The sequence below is a fragment of the Camelus dromedarius genome, chromosome 12 (genome assembly GCF_036321535.1).
Source record: "Camelus dromedarius isolate mCamDro1 chromosome 12, mCamDro1.pat, whole genome shotgun sequence".
In the NCBI taxonomy this organism is placed as follows: domain Eukaryota; kingdom Metazoa; phylum Chordata; class Mammalia; order Artiodactyla; family Camelidae; genus Camelus; species Camelus dromedarius.
In genome coordinates this window covers 14227334-14244310 of record NC_087447.1, presented here as the reverse complement: position 1 = coordinate 14244310, position 16977 = coordinate 14227334, and the positions used below count along the sequence as shown (strand labels likewise).

The following is a 16977-nucleotide window of genomic DNA, read 5'->3' as shown; positions in this document are numbered from 1 at the left end:
CAGGACCCGCCCCCACGGCTCCTGAAACGTTCCCGCCCTTGTGCTGTATTTGCGAGAGCTAGAGGTGGACGCGCTATTGGCTGGCACGCGCAGTGGGGCGGGGCCTGGATGTAAAACCAGAAGGGGAGGGAGAAAAGGCCAGAGTGCCGAGCGCCCTTGGGAAATGTAGTCTTAATCTGGCAGCTAACTGAAATGGCCCTTTTGCAGGGGTCTTTCAACATCAGAATCTGGCCCAAGGGGTGGTAGAGTAAATGCTCAGCATGAACAAAGTCCTGGGTTCAATCCCCAGTACCTCCTCTAAAAAAATAAATAAATAAACCTAATTACCTCCCCCCCCCCAAAATAAATTTAAAAAAAAGAATCTGGCCCAGTTAGGAATTCAGGGGTTCCCTAAAGTGGATGGGCCTCATCCAATCAGTTGAAAGCCTGAATAGAACAGAAAGGCTTACCGTCCCCATAGATGGAGGGAACTCCTTATGCCTGACTGCCTTGAGCTGGGACATGGGTCTTTTCCAGGCTTAGAATTTGAACTGAAACATCACCTCTACTTGTTTCTTGCACCTGCTGGCTTTCAGACTAGAATTTTCACCATAAGCTCTCTTGGTTCTCAGGCCTTCTGATTCAGACTGAAACTAAGCCATCAGCATTCCTAGGTTTCTAGCTTGACAATTTACTCTGCAAACCATGGAGGTTTCCCACTTCCATAATTGTATGAGACAATTCCTTATAATAAATCTCTTTACAGGTACATATATGTATGTCTCCTATTAGATCTACTTCTCTGGAGAACCCTGACAAATATACTTCTTAAAGTCTGTTTTGTTTTTGCTTTTGTTTCTTTAATGGAGGTACTGGGGATTGAACCCAGGATCTCATGCATGCTAAGCATGCGCTCTACCACTGAGTTATACTCACCCCCACCAAAGTCTGTTACTTTGAAAAATGTTAAATATATTAAAAAGTTGAAAGACTAGACAATGAATATCTGTATATCTTTCATCTAGATTCACAAATTTTGCATTTGCTTTTGCTCTATGTGTGTATATGCTTTTTTCTGGACCATTTCAAAGTAAGTTGCAAACATCATGACATTTCACCCCTAATATTTCAACTTACCTCTCCTAAGAATAAAGACATTCTAATATGTAACTACAACACATTATAGCAACACTGTCATACCTAAAGAATGTAACATTTGGTGCAGTAATATCTAATATACCATCCATATTTAAATGTCTTCACTCATCTCCATAACATCCTTCCTGCCTTAAAAAAAAATCCAGTATCAAGTCAATTACATACTGCCTTCAGTTGTCACATCTCTTTAGCCTTCTTTAGTCTGGAACAGTCCCCCAGTCTTTTTTGGTCTTTCATGACATCGACATTTTTGAAGCATCCAGACCAGTTGTTTTGTGTAGTTTGTTCTCAACACAGCAATCAAAGGAATTACTTTAAAACCTAGTCAGATCATGTCACTCCTCTGCTCAAAATCCTGCAGCAGCTGTGAGACTCACTCAGAATAAGAGCCAAGGTCCTTACAACAGCCCACAGGGCCCTGTGGGTTTTCACTCCCCCACAATTTCCTCCAGGACCTTGACTCCCACTCCTTTCCTCCCTGTTCACAGTTACAGGCCTCCTTGCTGCTCTCTGACCAGGCCAGGCCAGTGTATTCTACCTGGAATGCTCTTTCCAGGATATTTGCTTGCTTCAGTCCCTCACCTTTTCTCCTTTAAGTCTTTGCTCAAAGGCCTCCTCATCCAGACCCACCCTCACAGCCTTTTAATGCCGCAGCCTGTCCCTCCTGCCTCCACACTTCTCAGCCCCTTACCCTGTGCTATTTTTTAACTATAAATTTTATTTTGAAAATAAATCTCATATCTAGAGAAAAGTTGCAAATAAAACGCAAATTAAAAAGATTTAAAAAATAAGGACCTCCTGTATAGCCCAGGGTACTATATTCAATTTCTTATAATAACATATAATGGAAAAGAATCTGAAAAAATATGTATGTATGTATAACTGAATCTTTGCTGTACACCTAAAAGTAGCATTGTAAATCAACTGCACTTCAATAAAAAAATTTTAATGCAAATAATTTTTTTCTTGCATCATTTGAGAGAAAATTGCTGACCAGACACCACATCACCTCAGATACTTTGGTGGGAATTTCCTACCATCAAGGACATTTTCCTACTTAACCACAATACAACCTTCAGTATCAGGAAGTTAACCTTGATATGTTTCTACCATCTAATACTCCAATCCCATCCAAATTTCACCAATTGTCCCACTGATGTCCTTTACAGCCTTAAAGGACACACTGGATCCAGACTGGGATCCAGTCCAGAATCAAGAGCACAATCAGGCACTGTATTTACTTGTAGTTCTTGAGTCTCTTTCAATCTGGAATCATTTCTCAGTCTTTCCTTGGCTTCATGACCTTGACACTTTTGAAGATTACAGTTACTTTGTAGGATATTTCTAAATTTGTGTTTACTTGGAGTTTCCTCATGATTTCCTCATGATTCATCTTTGGCAGGAATACCACAGAAGAGGTGCAGAGTTTCTCACTCCATTCATTCAGGTAGCAGCTGATTTCATTTTGTTTCCCATTACTGGAGATGTTAACCTTTCTCACTTGATGAATCTGGTGTCTGCAAACCTCCATTGTGAAGTTGCTCTTTTTTCCCCTTGAAATTAATAGGCATTTTGTGGGGAAGTACTTTGGAACTATGTAAATATCCCATCCTTCATCAAATTTTTAATTTACTCATTTATTTATTTAGATCGGTATGGATTTTTCTTTTATCCAGTAAATCATTGCTATGAACTGAATGTATCTCCCTCCTCCAAATTCATGTGTTGAAGCTCTAACCCTCAATTTAAGGTATTGGAGATGGGGCTTTGGGAGGCAATGAGGATTGATCAACCCCTCTATGTAATCAATTTCTCATTGCCACTCCCCTCCAGACACAGATCCTTTGTTACTCTATCTTTGTCCAAATGCCCCACGTATATACCCTACTTGCTCTACTCAAGATCTGACACCTCACACCAGACCTCCAGCTTGGGTGTCTCCTTACCCCATTTAGGCTCCAACAATCCATGCCAAGCTGCCCTCCTTCCCCGGCTTGGTCTCTGACCCTCTGCAGTGGATGGCACCCCACCCACCACCACCACCACCACCACCACATGGATGCCTTCCTCAGGCTCCCATGCTAGCTTTTCTCCCCCAGGGTGTCCTCATCACCCTGCTCTGACTGACACACTACATCAGGCTGCCCTGTGCACAGGTGCCCTCCTTGCCCTGTTCAGGCTCCAGCTCCCTGACCACCTGTCTGCATGGACATCCTCTTCATCTTGCTTGGCCCCAATACCCAGCCCCAAGCCCTGCCATCGTGTGAACCCCTTTCTCACCCACCCTAGGCACTGACACTCCAGGATGAGGCCCCATGTGTGTGGATACCCTTCTCTTTCCACGCAGGCTCTACCTCTCCACACTGGCTTCACCTGTGGGGACACTCCCTCACCTGGTTGGGTTCCAACACCCCACACCAGGCCACCCTTCCACCTGGATGCCTGTCTTGCTCTGTCTCACCTAATGGTTTTAGGATGAGAAGGGAAAGGGAGGAAGAGGAGAAAGAGGAATGCTGCTCTACTCTTTACTGTTCCAAAGCCCTTATCACTTTTGTATTAGTCTGCTAGTTTTTGCTATTAGTTTCGCCATCACAAAATACCACTGACTGGGTGGTTAAAATAACAAAAATATATTTCCTCACAGTTCTGGCTGGCTGGGAGGTCCAAGATCAAGGTGTGGGGGAGCTGGGTTTCTGGTGAGGCTTCTCTTCCCGGCTTGCAGATAGCTGCCTTCTTCCTGTGTCCTCTCTGTCCTCTCTGTGCAGCACAGGCAGAGAGAAAGCTCTCTGGTGTCTCTTCCTCTTCTCATGACGACACCAGTCCTAACAGATTAGGGCCCCACCCTGATTAAGGCCCTTCTCCAAACACAGTCACCCCGGGGGGTTATGGCTTCAACATATGAATTTGAGGGGACACAATTCAGTCCATAACATCTTTCTAGTGGACTTTCTATGTTGTTGCTTTACTATGTTTATAGTTTATCACATCATCCTTCCCACTGTTGCATGTCAGCATTTTCAGCTTCTAAAGGTGTCCTCACCTGCAGGAATCTGGCTCACGGGGGCACCCCAGGAACCTGGAAGGGCAGCTGCAGGCACTCATCTGTATGTGCGAGGGACACGTGTGTTTGAGGAACTCATGTGGAGAGACTCACTTCCACCATCTCCCGCCCTTCACACGTCAGGCAGGGAAAGTCAGAATCGCTGGGACCAGGTACAAATGGTTTATTTTTCTATAAAGAGCAAAGTACAAAGAGGCAGGGGAGGGCAGCTGGGCCTGGGGGAGCAGCAGTGGGCAGGCCCTGGCTGAGGCCGGGGGAGGCCCTGGCGGCTGCCCCAGGAGTAAACAGGCGTGTGAGGCCCGGCGGGTTGGGGAGGCCTCCAGCGTCGGGGTAGAGGAGGAGCAGGGGGCCGAAGCAGAAGCCCATGACTTGTCGGGGTCACACAAAGCCAGGCTTCATGGACGAGCGGCGGCAGTTGGGGCAGCTCCGCGTCCCATTGTTCTGCAGGCACCTTGAGAGGCAAAGGGCTCTGTCCACTCAAAGGGCTTGTCCTTCCATCCAGGGCCCGGCTCTCTCTCCTCCCCTCCCCTCCCCTCCCCTCTGCAGGTGCAAAAGGTATGACAGCCCCCGGGCTCCTGCCGGCAGCCCCCTCTCCCTTGAACTCTGTCCAGGGAGGCTTCAGGGCACAGCCTGAGCTGGGAGTCAGGAGGCTGGGATGGAGACAGGTCTGGTCCTGGGTGTTTATATCCCATGACGTATGAAAAGCCTCTCTGAATCCTCTTTGGGGAGAATAATAGAAGAACATCCATGTCTTAGGGCTGCTGGGAAGATTCAATGAGTTATTAGCCAGGAAACTCTTAGAACAGGCACGGGATGCAGAAAGCACTATGTGTGTGCTGTTCGTGTTACTATTGTGATGAGGCCCCAGAGTGCCCTACAGACCCCGCGGGCCCCGTGCCCACCGGCGGGGCGCTCACCTGAGGTGGAAGATGTGGGAGCAGGGCAGGGCCTGCAGCCGGCTGTTCTTCTCGCCTATGGACTCGCCGCACAGCCCGCAGTAGAGCTGGGTCTCCTCCACGCACTCGTGGAAGCGCACGAGGTGCGCGCGCAGCTCGCGCTGCAGCCCTTTGCTGCGGTAGATGCTCTCGCTCAGGCAGTGCAGTTTGAGCTGGCCCAGCTGCGGCCGGCGGGGACGAGACCAAGTCAGTGCTGGTGCGGGAGCAGCAGTCCTGCTTCCCTCCTTGCCCAGCCCGAGCAGCTGTCCCCGCAGGGCCACTGGGCAGTCAGTACACACGGGGGCCAGTCCTAGCTGTGTACCTGCCTGGCTGATGGCCTTAGGAAAAACGTCCTGCCCTCTCTGGGCCTTGGTTTCCCCTCATGCAAGATAAGGGGGTGGGTCAGATCAGTGATTTTCACTCCAAGAAGTGCCTGGGGACCCCATGTTTTGGAAGGATTTTATTGACCAAGCCTGCTGCATTGACTCAATAATTAATTTGCTTTCCTGTTTTTGTTAATTAAATACACACAACAGTTCATCAGCATTTCTGATGTGTCTGAGATACTTGGGTAAACCAGAGCAGCTATAATCCAGCCAAGGGCACATGTATTTGGCATTTTAATTAGAGTGTGCACCTGATTCCTGAGAAATGCACATCTTCTAGAAGACTTTGAGAACACCGAGCCTATTTTTAATACTTAAAGGTTCCCATACGATTATTAAATGTGGAGAGGAAGGAACATGGGTTTTTAAGACAGATCAGTCACCAGATGTGGGACATTGAGCACCTCTCTGAGCCTTACTTTTCTTATCTGTGAAATGGGGCTTGCTGTACCCACACTGCAGGGAGCCAGTGAGGCCTGGAACCAATACCTAGAAAGAGTCCTGTGGTGTCCACCTCTCTATGAGTGGAGGCCATTGTTAGAAGTTTTAATGACCATCAAGAAACCTCTAAGGAATTCTGATATTCCCCGGGAGAAACAACCAGGGTCTGGGGATGACTGGGGGCAGCTCCTGGAGATCAGGAGGGGCTCAGGGCATAAATGCAGTCAGGGAGGCCCTCCCCACCCACCCAAGATCCCACCTTGGAGCTCTTGACTCCAGACCCAGCAGATGGAATCAGGCCTGACCTTGTTTCCCACCTCCTCGGCCAGGTCCTGGGCTCTGTCGATGGCATCCAGAGCCTGAAAGGTGAGCACAGGCCAGGGCTGTGGGCAGAGCCGTCCAACAGAGGCCTTGGCTCATAGGAAAGGAAGGGGTAGGGAGGGTAGGGTCTGGGGAGGGCAGCACTGCTGAGCAGCTGCCCTGTGTGCAAAGGTAGCAGGAAGAGGCTGGGGTACAGTCACAAGAGTTGTGTGGGCAGGTTATCCCCTGCCTCAGTTTACTCAGGTACAGAATGGGAAGAGTATTCCTGTCTTTCGGGGTGTTGTGAAATCATAGGAGGCAGTTGAAGCATGCTGAGTTCAAACCCCAGGTCTGGCCCATTTACTAGCTGTGTGCCTGGGCCTTCTCGGAGCCTGGAAAATGACCTGGAATCCCCCTGCCTCGTGGGAGTGGGGTGAGGCTTATGTTAGACAAAGTGTCTGAAAGAGTCCTGCCCAGAATCAGACCCACAGATTGTTGGTTGACCTACTGGCCCCAAGTGGGAGCACTGGGGAGGGCTGGGGGCTGCAGGAAAGGGGCCCACCTCACCTTGTCCAGCGCCTTCCTGGCCACCCAGCACTTGGCCACACCCAGCAGCACCTGTACCTGTCCCAGGCGGTTTCCAATCTCGGTCATGATGCTCATAGCGGAGTCATACCTGGGAAAGGCTGTCTGTGCAGCCAGGTGGCAGGGTGGAGTCAGGCTAAGCCAGGCCCACACAGCCTCCCCCTGCATCCCAGTGACCTCACCTCCAGGTCCCCACGGCTCCGGTGGATGTCAGCAAAGCAGAGCAAGCAGAGCGCCTGCAGTGGCCTGTCCCCATGCTGCAGTGCAATCTTCATAGACTCCTGTGACGGAGGCTGGTCACTCAGGCCTGCTCATCTGCCCTCACCACTAGGGAACCCTCACCACTGGGGCACCTGCACCCAGTGGGCCCCTCTGACAGGCAGTCCAGGGTCCCCAACATCCTCAGAGCCCAACACACCCGACACACCGAACCACTGAGGCCTGACAGCACCCACTGAAGTGGAAACTGAGGCTCAGAGAGCAGGAGTGACTTGACCAAAGTCATCTGGCTAGTAAGTGGCAAAGCTGGGATTCGAACCCAGGTCAGTGGAACTCCAGAGACTGGAGATCTTCCTACTTAAAGTGCCCCACAGAGAGGGTATCTGACAGGCAGTGTACGGGGGTGGGCATAGAGAGAAGACTCTTTCCCTGAGAATGGACTGGAAGGGAATGAGCTTTGGAGCAGGGAGAAGGTAGGAAGACACACATCCTTCAGAGGCTCAGCTCTAGAGAGGAGGGACCAGGGGCCAGCCTTGGGGGCCTCAGTGGGCTGAGCTGGCAGGAAGAGGTCCTGCTGCCCTGGGCCCCAGACCCCAGCCCACACCACCACCCTCCACCTGCCCCTTCCCTGCTGCCCCACCTCACAGCACTCCATGGCACTGCCCAGGTGTCCTAGCAGGCGGTAGGCCACAGCCATGTGGTACTGGCTCATGGCCCGGTACTTGAGGCTCCAGCCTTTGCCGTAGTCGTTGACGAGCTCTGCGGCTTTGCAGGGGAAGAACAGGGCTTTCTCATAGTCCTGCAGGGGACAGAGGGGGTGAGATGGGAGGGGGCACACTGAGTGGCAGGAGCTGTCCCTAAGTCGAGGGCTCCGTGGCCTGACTTTTCCAGCAATCAGGGGGTCCCATAGTCCCACCAGGTTTCACTCATTCATTCTGGGAAGGAGTGATCCAGGCAGAGGGAACAGCCAGTGCAAAGGTGTGGGCTCCATGAAGGCAGGGGTTTTTACCCGGTTTGCTGACGTCTGGCGAGAGTATAGCACAGATCCTGGCGCTTAGCAGGAGCACAATGAGTATGTGCTGAGTGAATGAATGAGAAGCAGGGAAATACAGTTGGCTTCTCTTCTCACCCGGTCCCTCGACTTCAGAGATACACAGAAGGGTGGCTGTGGGGATATCAGAGCCCCACCCTGACCGCACTGGAGTTTGCCTCCAGACTCCCAGCAGGAGCCGTGCACTGGAGGCTCCTGATAACTGACTGCCAGCACAGTCGGCTCAGGGAACATCGGGACAGACTCATGGAGGCAAGGAAATCATTCTCTCATCCTTTCTTTCTCCTCAAACTTCCAAATGTCTTTTCAACCTGCCCATTATGAGCAAATGACCTGACCATATACATCACTGAGAAAACCAAAACATCAGAGAGGCGCCCTTATCCACCTTATCCATCAGATCTACCAGATTTGTTCCCACTCTGCCTCCCTCCAGCTACCCCCTGCTCCTATCAGACTAAATAGGACCCCCACCACATGGGCTCTGGAATCCCCACCCCAGTCTCCCTCTATTGAATCATTCCCATTAGCATACACATTCTGATATTTCTTACCTCATTTAAAAAACTAAAACCAAAATCAAACCACCCATGTCCCATTCAGCTACAGCCCCATTTCTGTGTTCTTTTTTGTAGAAAATTTATTTGAATTTTTATTTCATATCTAACAAGTTAATATGACCAAAAGAGAGCTCTCAATAACCCCAATAAAAACTTGTTCCTAATATACTTTGCTATATACTTTTTAATTTGAAGCCATGTAAATGTTTTACAGTTTTAAAGTTATTAAATTTTTTTGGAGGGGAGGTAATTAGGTTTTTGTTTTTTGGTGGGGGGAGGTAATTAGGTTTACTTATTTATTTATTCTTAGAGGAAGTACTGAGGACTGAACCCAGGACCTCATGGATGCTAAGCATGTGCTCTACCACTTGAGCTATACCCTCCCCCTAAAAATATTAAATTTAATTTTAAAAGCCCTAAAAATAGAAAATGGAAATAAATGACCTTAACTGTATATCATCATATTAATACTATATTTATAATTAATTTTAAGTATGTATTATAATACAATCAAGGTATATTATAACATATTATAATACTTTAATAATTATATTATATTATAGTATATATTAATATAACCATACAGAGAAAGTTATTATTTCCAATGACCTTAAAACATATACCTAGTTTAGCCATAGTGGGGTATATTATAAAGACAAAAGAATGGCAAAGAAATCTTAAACTTCATTCATGGGTCTTTTTTTTTTTTTTCAGTAATATTGGTATTGTCTTTTGAAACTATTTTATGCACTTTGTAGAATTAAGTAAACATTTAATTATGTTGCTGGAAACCAAGATTTTCAGTTTAAGAGAAAAGAGAATCAAGTCTGAAATAAGGAAAATCATGAAACATTGGATTTAATTGGAAATATCAGTATGAAGTCCAGTTGTCCCGGCAACTGAAGAGTAGCGATGAGCATCCTGAGAGCCCACATTTGTATACATGTATTTTTTATTGAAGTATAGTCAGTTTACAATGTTGTGTCAATTTCTGGTGTACAGCACAATGCCTCAGTCATATTCTTTTTCATTATACTTTACTACAAGATATTGAATATTGTTCCCTGTACTATACAGTATGAACTTGTTTATCTATTTTATTTATATATATATAATATATATATATGTATGTATGTTAGTATCCTCATATCTCAAACTCCCAATTTATCCCTTCCAACCCCTGATGGCCCACATTTGGTCTTTAAGTACCATTTCCTACTAAAAAGAACCTGGAGGAATGGCTGGTCCCAGGGCTGGGGCAGGAAATATAGTGAGCCCTCTGTATCCAAGGGCTCCATATGCTTGAATTCAACCAACCAAGGGTTGAAAATATTTGGGAAAGAAATCTAGGACTTTCCAAAAAGCAAAACTTGAGCTTGCCACACACCAGACTATTTACATAGCATTTACATCGTATTAGATATTATAAGAAATCCAGAGATGATTAAAGTATTTGGAAGGATGTATATTGGTTATATGCAAATAATTCATCATTTTATACACGAGACTTGAGCGTTCCCGGATTATGGTGTGCTCAGGGGTCCTGGAACAAATCCCCCATGGATTCTGAGGGACAACTGTATACAGAATGAGCCTGGGGCAGGTTATTGTCCCAGGAAACAAGAATGTTTTCTTTCAAAGACTAAATGAAATCTCTTCAAAAGGACACAGGTCACAGAGAACTATATTGAAGATCTTATAGTAACCTATAATAGAAAAGAATATGAAAACAAATATATTTATGTGTACGTATGCCTGGAACATTATGCTGTACCCCTGAAACTGACACAACACTGTAAACGGACTATACTTCAATTGAAAAAAAAAAAAAAGAGGATACAGGAGCCATACAGAAGAAAATTCCACTGACTAAAGTTAACATGAGCATCAAAAGGAACAATGATTGCAACTGACTGAGGAATACTGAATATTTTTAAAAATCCATAATTTAATAATGACACTCCAAAAAGAGGAAGGAAAACAAATAAAGTGTGATCATTGAAGACAGTCCTTACATCAACTCATTATAATTAAAAGACCGACAAAAGGTACTTATTCTGCCTTTCCTTTAGGAACTGTATTTCAGAGTAACAATTAACAAGGTAGAGTTCTTCCTTGTAGAAAAATCCCAGCTAAGAATGAGAGAAGGCATGAGGGAACTTGGAAATCGCCATTTCATGAGAGTTGAAATGAAAGAATTGATTCCAGCAACAAACATCAATAGATGCTAAAGCCATTATGGAAAATGTTGTTGCAGAACTGAACATTCACAGCCAAAGAGTCACCCCACAAGTTAACCTGCTGGTCGTTAAAGGAAGAAGGCAGAGCTGAAGACAGAGGAATCAGGGTGTTACTTCCACAACTATCGCTGTGATGTAAAACGAAGCACACAGCCTCGCTTACACAATATCCCCACCAAAAACGTGTGGCCTAAAACTTACTAAGTCATTATCTAATTTCTAGTTCATAGACACTAATAGAGACAAAGAAACAAGTTACATCACTCCTTGAGGAAGCAATGAGAAGATAAGATAGAACATTCTACAAGGTAATTAATCTGGCTTTTTCAATAAATCATGGAAAATAAAGGGGAGGGTAGGAGTTTTCTATTGAAAGAGACTTGAGAGATATTAACCACCGCAAATGTGATTCTCGTTTATATTCCAATTCAAACAAGCCGAGGGTAAAGGCGTATTTTCAGGGTAAATAGAGAAATTTAAGAGATAATTAATTGCTCATTATGGTGTCTTTGATAATGGTATTGTGATTATGTAACAAAGTGTCCTTATGTCAGAAAATGTTTTTTTTCCCCCTAGAAATGCATATTGAACTACTTCAGGGTAAAATATCATGATGTCTATAATTTTGTATCACAACACTTCAGTGAAAAATATGTAAGTCAAATATGGCAAAATATTAATAATTGATAAATCTAAGTGGTGGGTATTTGGAGATTCATTATATTACTCTATTTGCTCTCCTGTATGATTAATTTTTTTCATAATAAAAAAGGTTTTAAGACACCCCATCCCTCTCCAATCCTGTTGCATCTCACTGAATGGCTTCCCCATACAGCTAGTTGCTGAAAACAAAATCCTCAGTGTCATTGTGGATGATTCTCCTTTTCTCTGATCCATCAGTGTTTACACATGCCATGATTTACTAAGTATCTACTATGTGCCAGGTGGCACCCCCATGGGCCAAGTGCAGCCTGGATGCCTCAGGAGAAGGAGAGCAAATGCTCAGGACCAGAAGCCTGAAGTCACTGACCCTGTCAGTTCCTTCTCAATCTGCCTTCTCCCCTCCCCCTTACCTCTCTGATCCCACCACCTCCTACCTCCTCACACACCTGCTGCAGCCATGCTGGCCTCTAGCCTTCCTGGAACATGCCAGGTAAGCTCCCTCCAGAGCAGAGCTGTGCGTTAACTGTTCCCTCTTTCTTGTTCTTTTGCCACATTTCTGCGTGCCTCACCCTCTCACCTCCTGCAAGTCATCAGACATCACCTCTTCAAAGTCTTCCAACTAAAATTTGAAACTGCAGCACCCCATCCTCAGCACTTCCAATGCCCGTTCCCTGCTCACCTTTCTCCCAAGCACTTTCTAGCATGCTATACACTTGATTTGCTGGTTATATTGATTTGTCTTTCTCCCCCAGCTAGAATGCAAGCTTCATGAGCCCAGGAACTTTGCTGTTGTTTTCATGGCTGCACCTCAGGCCAACAATGCCTAGGATATAGTAGATGCTCAATACATATTTGATGAGTGCATCCTTACAAACACACTGTAAGATGAGTCCTATTCTCCCACATTTCATGGGTTCAGAGAGGAGAGGTGACTTGTCCAGTGCACGTTCACAGCCTATCCTTACTCAGGAGTTTCCTGTTCCTACAGGAAGTCAGACAGATCGAGGCTGGAATACTGGCTCTGCCCTTCCCAGCCATGTCTTAGCCTCCTGGGTAAGTCTTTTCCCTCTCGGATTCCCGTCCCTACCTAAGTGGGAGGACTGACCGAGGTGCTGCAACAGGGGAGTAGGGCTCACGGGAGGATCCCAGAGAGCCGGATCCTCCGCCGCCCTCCCTGGGGCCCCGGGCCCACCTTGACCTGAGCGTAGAAGCTGCCCAGGCTGCAGCAGACGCGGCACTCGAGCATGGCGTCGTCGTTGTTGTGGGCGTAGCGCAGGGCCTTCTCGAAGCTCTCCAGGGCCTTCTGGAAGAGGCTGAGGCCCAGGTAGGCATTGCCCATGCTCAGGCTGACCTGGCCCCCGAGCTGGGCACCCGCCCTTGTGCCAGGCAGGCCGAGGCAGGTCTTGCAGTAGGAGATGGTCTTGTGAAACTCACACAGCTTCTCGTTGCTGCGCGCCAGGTTCAGGTAGCTCTCCAGGAGGAAGTTGGCATCCTCCAGCTCCCGAGCTGTGTCAATCTGTACCACAGCAAACTGCCCGCCAGGGTGGCAGGCCAGGGCCTGTCAGCCCGGACTCCGAGCCTCGGACCCGAGCCGTCACCCCTCCAAGCCTCACAGCCCAAAGCCTCAGCGCCAGAGTATCCACCCTCTAAGCTCAGATGCATTCTCTGCTCCCTAGCCACACACTAGAAGCTGCAGCCCGGGAGCTCCCAAGCATGGACCCACAGCTTTCACCTTTTGGTTCCGAGACTAGGTGTGCAATCTCCACCAGCCACCCAGCCCCAGCCTCAAACCTGGAGCCAGTGCCCTCTCAGGCTCGGCCTCAGAACCCCAGACAGGAAGGCTGGCACCTAGACTTTGAGACCTGGCCTTGAGCTCCCCAAACCTTGAGACTGCGAACCTCAGAGCCTCAGACAACAAAGTTCAAGGCCCCAGGCCCAAATCCAGAGCCAAGACCCAACATCTGAGAGCCAGGGCCTTAGATGCAGATTCAGAGCCTCAGGCCTCAGCCACTAGCCTGTGGGATACCAGGGAGACTGATGAGGCAGGCTGGGGACTGGGGAGCCTGGGAGAGATCCAGCCCTGGCCCCAGCCTCCCACGCCGGCTGCTGGACGCTCCCACCTTCAGCATCTCCTTGAAACGGCCCATCTCCGAGTGGGCCGTGACCAGGCAGCCCAGCACGCGGAAGCGCCCCACGAGGTCCGAGCTCTTCTCCAACACCTTCATCCACACCTGCAGAGCCTTCTCTGTCTGGTTAGACTGATACAGCTGGAGCCCCTTCTCGATCTGCTGCTTCGTCTGGTCCTGCCCCATCCTCCCAGAGCCCCGTGCCTCCCGCGGAGAGACCCTGGTGGCGCCGTGCCTCTAGGTGCTCATAGCAGGGGACCCACAGTGCCAGCTGCCCACCGAGCCTGGGGAGGAGCAGGGCCTGGATGGAGAGCGGGCGCCACCCTGGGAACAAAGCTGGTTCGGCCCCTATCCGCAGCTGTCCCTGCCAGTTGGGGCCACGTGGCTGCCGAGGAATGTCAGCCACAAGGTCACGCGGGCCTCAGCCGCACCCACCCTCAAGCTGGGAGGAAGGTGCCTGCCCCCACTCCAGCGCCCTCTTGGGCGTCTCTTCAGCATCTCTGACACTGGCCCTGAGCCCCTGGGCAGGGCAGCCTTGCCAAAGAGCCGTCCCCAGGGTGGGCTGAGAGCCGGAGGAAGCAGTCAGGAGGCTGAGCACAGGTCCGACTCTGAGCCCTGCCTCTCCTGGATCACAAGCATTCCCCAGACCCAGCTTCCCTGGCTCTGTTCCTGTGAGGACCAGGCGCCGAGGTCACTTACCCGTGCACATGCCCACGCCATCCCAACCTCTCGTCCGAACTCATGTTCTGGCCCAAGCCAAGTCACTCAGATCTCTGGGCCTCAGTTCCCTCATCTGTAAAATGGGCCGTCCTAGGCTAATCGTCCCTACCTCCCAGGCTTGTTATGAGCAAGCACCACAGTGCGGTGGGTAACAAACAGCATGGACTTCTGGGGTTTGAATTCCGACTCTGCCGTTTTAGGAGTCGTGTGGGCAGCATGACTTGGGGCAAGAGAGTAGCGGCTCCTATTTCGCTGGATTGTGAGAATTAAATGACTTAGTAGTTGAGAAGGACTTAGAACAGTGCCTGTCACACAGGAAACACTATGTGACAATAAGCAAGAGGCTCTCTGCCGCTACATCCGTCTGCTCCATGGCAAACTGCCCTCAAGGAACAGAAGTTGGCCTTTGAGGGTTTAAAAAATATAAAAATATCCAGTTCCAGCCCCAGTTTGCAAGGGTCCCTTATAATGAGCTTTAAGGCCATACACTGTGCAGAAGGGCAGTCTTATGTAGTGAACAGACCCTTGAAGTATCCAGGCTCCTGGGGTCTCGAGAGACCCCTGCCAACCCCACAAGTTCATCTCACCCTATTTGCCTTTTCATTCTCTGCAAACCAGGCTCCTTCTTGCCCCAGGGCAAAGTTGTCCTTTCAGTGTGGACGGTGGTCTTTAGTACACAAGCAGACCTTGTTTTATCGCATTTTGCAGATATTTTGTTTTATACAAATTGAAGTTCTGTGGCAACTCAGTGACGAGCAAATCTCTTGGCACTATTTCTTCCAACCGCATTTGCTCACTTCGTGTCTCTGTGTCACATTTTGGTAATTCTCGTAATATTTCAAGCTCTTTCCTAGTTATTATGTTTGTTATGGTGATGTGTGATCAGTGACTTGGATGTTACAACTATGACTCGAGGGAGGCTCACATGATGGTTAGCATTTTTTAGCAGTAACATTTCTTAATTATAGGTCTGTATTTTGGCTTTTTTAGATATAATGCTATTGCACGCTTAATAGACTACAGTATAGTGCAGATATGACTTTCATATGCATAGGGAAACCAAAAAATTCACGACTTGCTTTATTGTGATATTCGCTTTATTGTGGTGGTCTCGAACCGAACCCGTGGTATCTCCGAGGCCTGCCTGTATTCACAAACTTGTGCACTGATCACCACAAATACCAGAACATTTCATCACCCTGGAAAGAAGCCCTGTGCTCATCAGCAGTCACTCCTCATTCTGAGTTGTGCTCCCTATTCATATATTCATATCTTTAATATATGAATTATTGCCCCAGTTCCTCAAAATGTGACTTAGAGTTGTCTTTTATTTTAACGTAGTATTTATTTTTTAATTGAAGTACAGTCAGTTTTCAATGTTGTGTCAATTTCTAGTGTACAGCACAGTGCTTCAGTCATACATGAAACGTATATTCGTTTCATACTTCTTCACTGTAAGCTATTACAAGATATCAAATATAGTTCCCTGTGCTATACAGTATAAACTTGTTTCTCTATTTTATATATACCCGTCAGTATCTGCAAATCTCGAACTCCCAATTCATCCCTTCCTGTCCCTTTCCTCAATGGTAAACGTAAGTTTCTATGTCTGTGAGTCTGTTTCTGTTTTATAAATAAGTTCATTTGTCTTTTTTTTTTCCAGATTCCACATATGAGTGATATCATATGGTATTTTTCTTTCTCTTTCTGGCTTACTTCACTTAGAATGACATTCTCCAGGGCCATCCATGTTGCTGCAAATGGCATTATTTTATTATTTTTTATGGCTGAATAGTATTCCATTGTATAAATATACCACAATTTCTTTACCCAGTCATCTGTCGATGGACATTTAAGTTGTTTCCATGTCTTGGCTATTTAGTGCTGCTATGAACACTGGGGTGCAGGTAAAAGAGATAAAAGGAGGTTATTAGAGGTCACCTGATCCAATAGGACAGGTCTCCTAAAATAAGATTAGGACACAGATACTGAGAGGGAAGAGCGTGTGAAGACAAAGACAAAAGAAGGCCATCGACAAGCCAAGGAGAGAGGTCTCAGAATGAAACCCACCCTCCCAACGCCTTGATCTCTGACTTCTGGCCTCCGGAACTGTGAGAAAATACATGTCTATTGTTGAAGACCCCTAGTCTGTTGTACACTGTTATGGCAGCCTGAGCAAACTAAAACACCCTGCAACCCACAAAATACTTTCTAGGGATTTGTCTATTCTGGACATCTTGTATAAATGGAATCATACAACATGCGGTATTCTGTGACTGGCTTCTTTCACTTAGCGTAATGTTTTCAAGCTTCAGCTATATTGTAGCATGAATCAGTACTTCATTCCTTTTTATGGCTGAATAGTATTCACTGCATACCCTTTTTTTGTTTGTTTTTAGTTATTTTGTTTATCCATTCATTAGTCAATAGACATTTGGGTTGTTTCCCTTTTTGGTTATTATGAATAATAATGCTATCAACCTTCAAGTACGAGCTTTCATGTGGACATATTTTCATTTCTCTTGTGTGTCTACCTAGGAATGGGTCACAGGT

The 16977-nt window shown here is 47.2% G+C and overlaps 1 protein-coding gene across 2 annotated transcripts; it reads right to left on the bottom strand.

Moving 5' to 3' along the window:
* Positions 1 to 4344: 4344 nt before the first annotated feature.
* Positions 4345 to 14072, bottom strand: RAPSN (receptor associated protein of the synapse). Of its 2 annotated transcripts, none has more exons than XM_011000678.3 (8): positions 13699 to 14072; positions 12771 to 13109; positions 7705 to 7863; positions 7028 to 7126; positions 6828 to 6950; positions 6266 to 6319; positions 5116 to 5315; positions 4345 to 4649 (listed from the first exon to the last, which is right to left on the bottom strand). In XM_011000678.3, exons 1-8 carry the CDS (start codon positions 13888 to 13890, stop codon positions 4577 to 4579), a joined length of 1239 nt encoding a protein of 412 aa, XP_010998980.1. In that variant the 5' UTR covers positions 13891 to 14072; the 3' UTR covers positions 4345 to 4576. The 2 variants fall into 2 exon arrangements, with proteins under 2 accessions (XP_010998980.1, XP_031315475.1); XM_031459615.2 differs by having other exon boundaries at positions 4355 to 4649; positions 13810 to 14072.
* Between the last annotated feature and the right edge of the window lie 2905 nt (positions 14073 to 16977).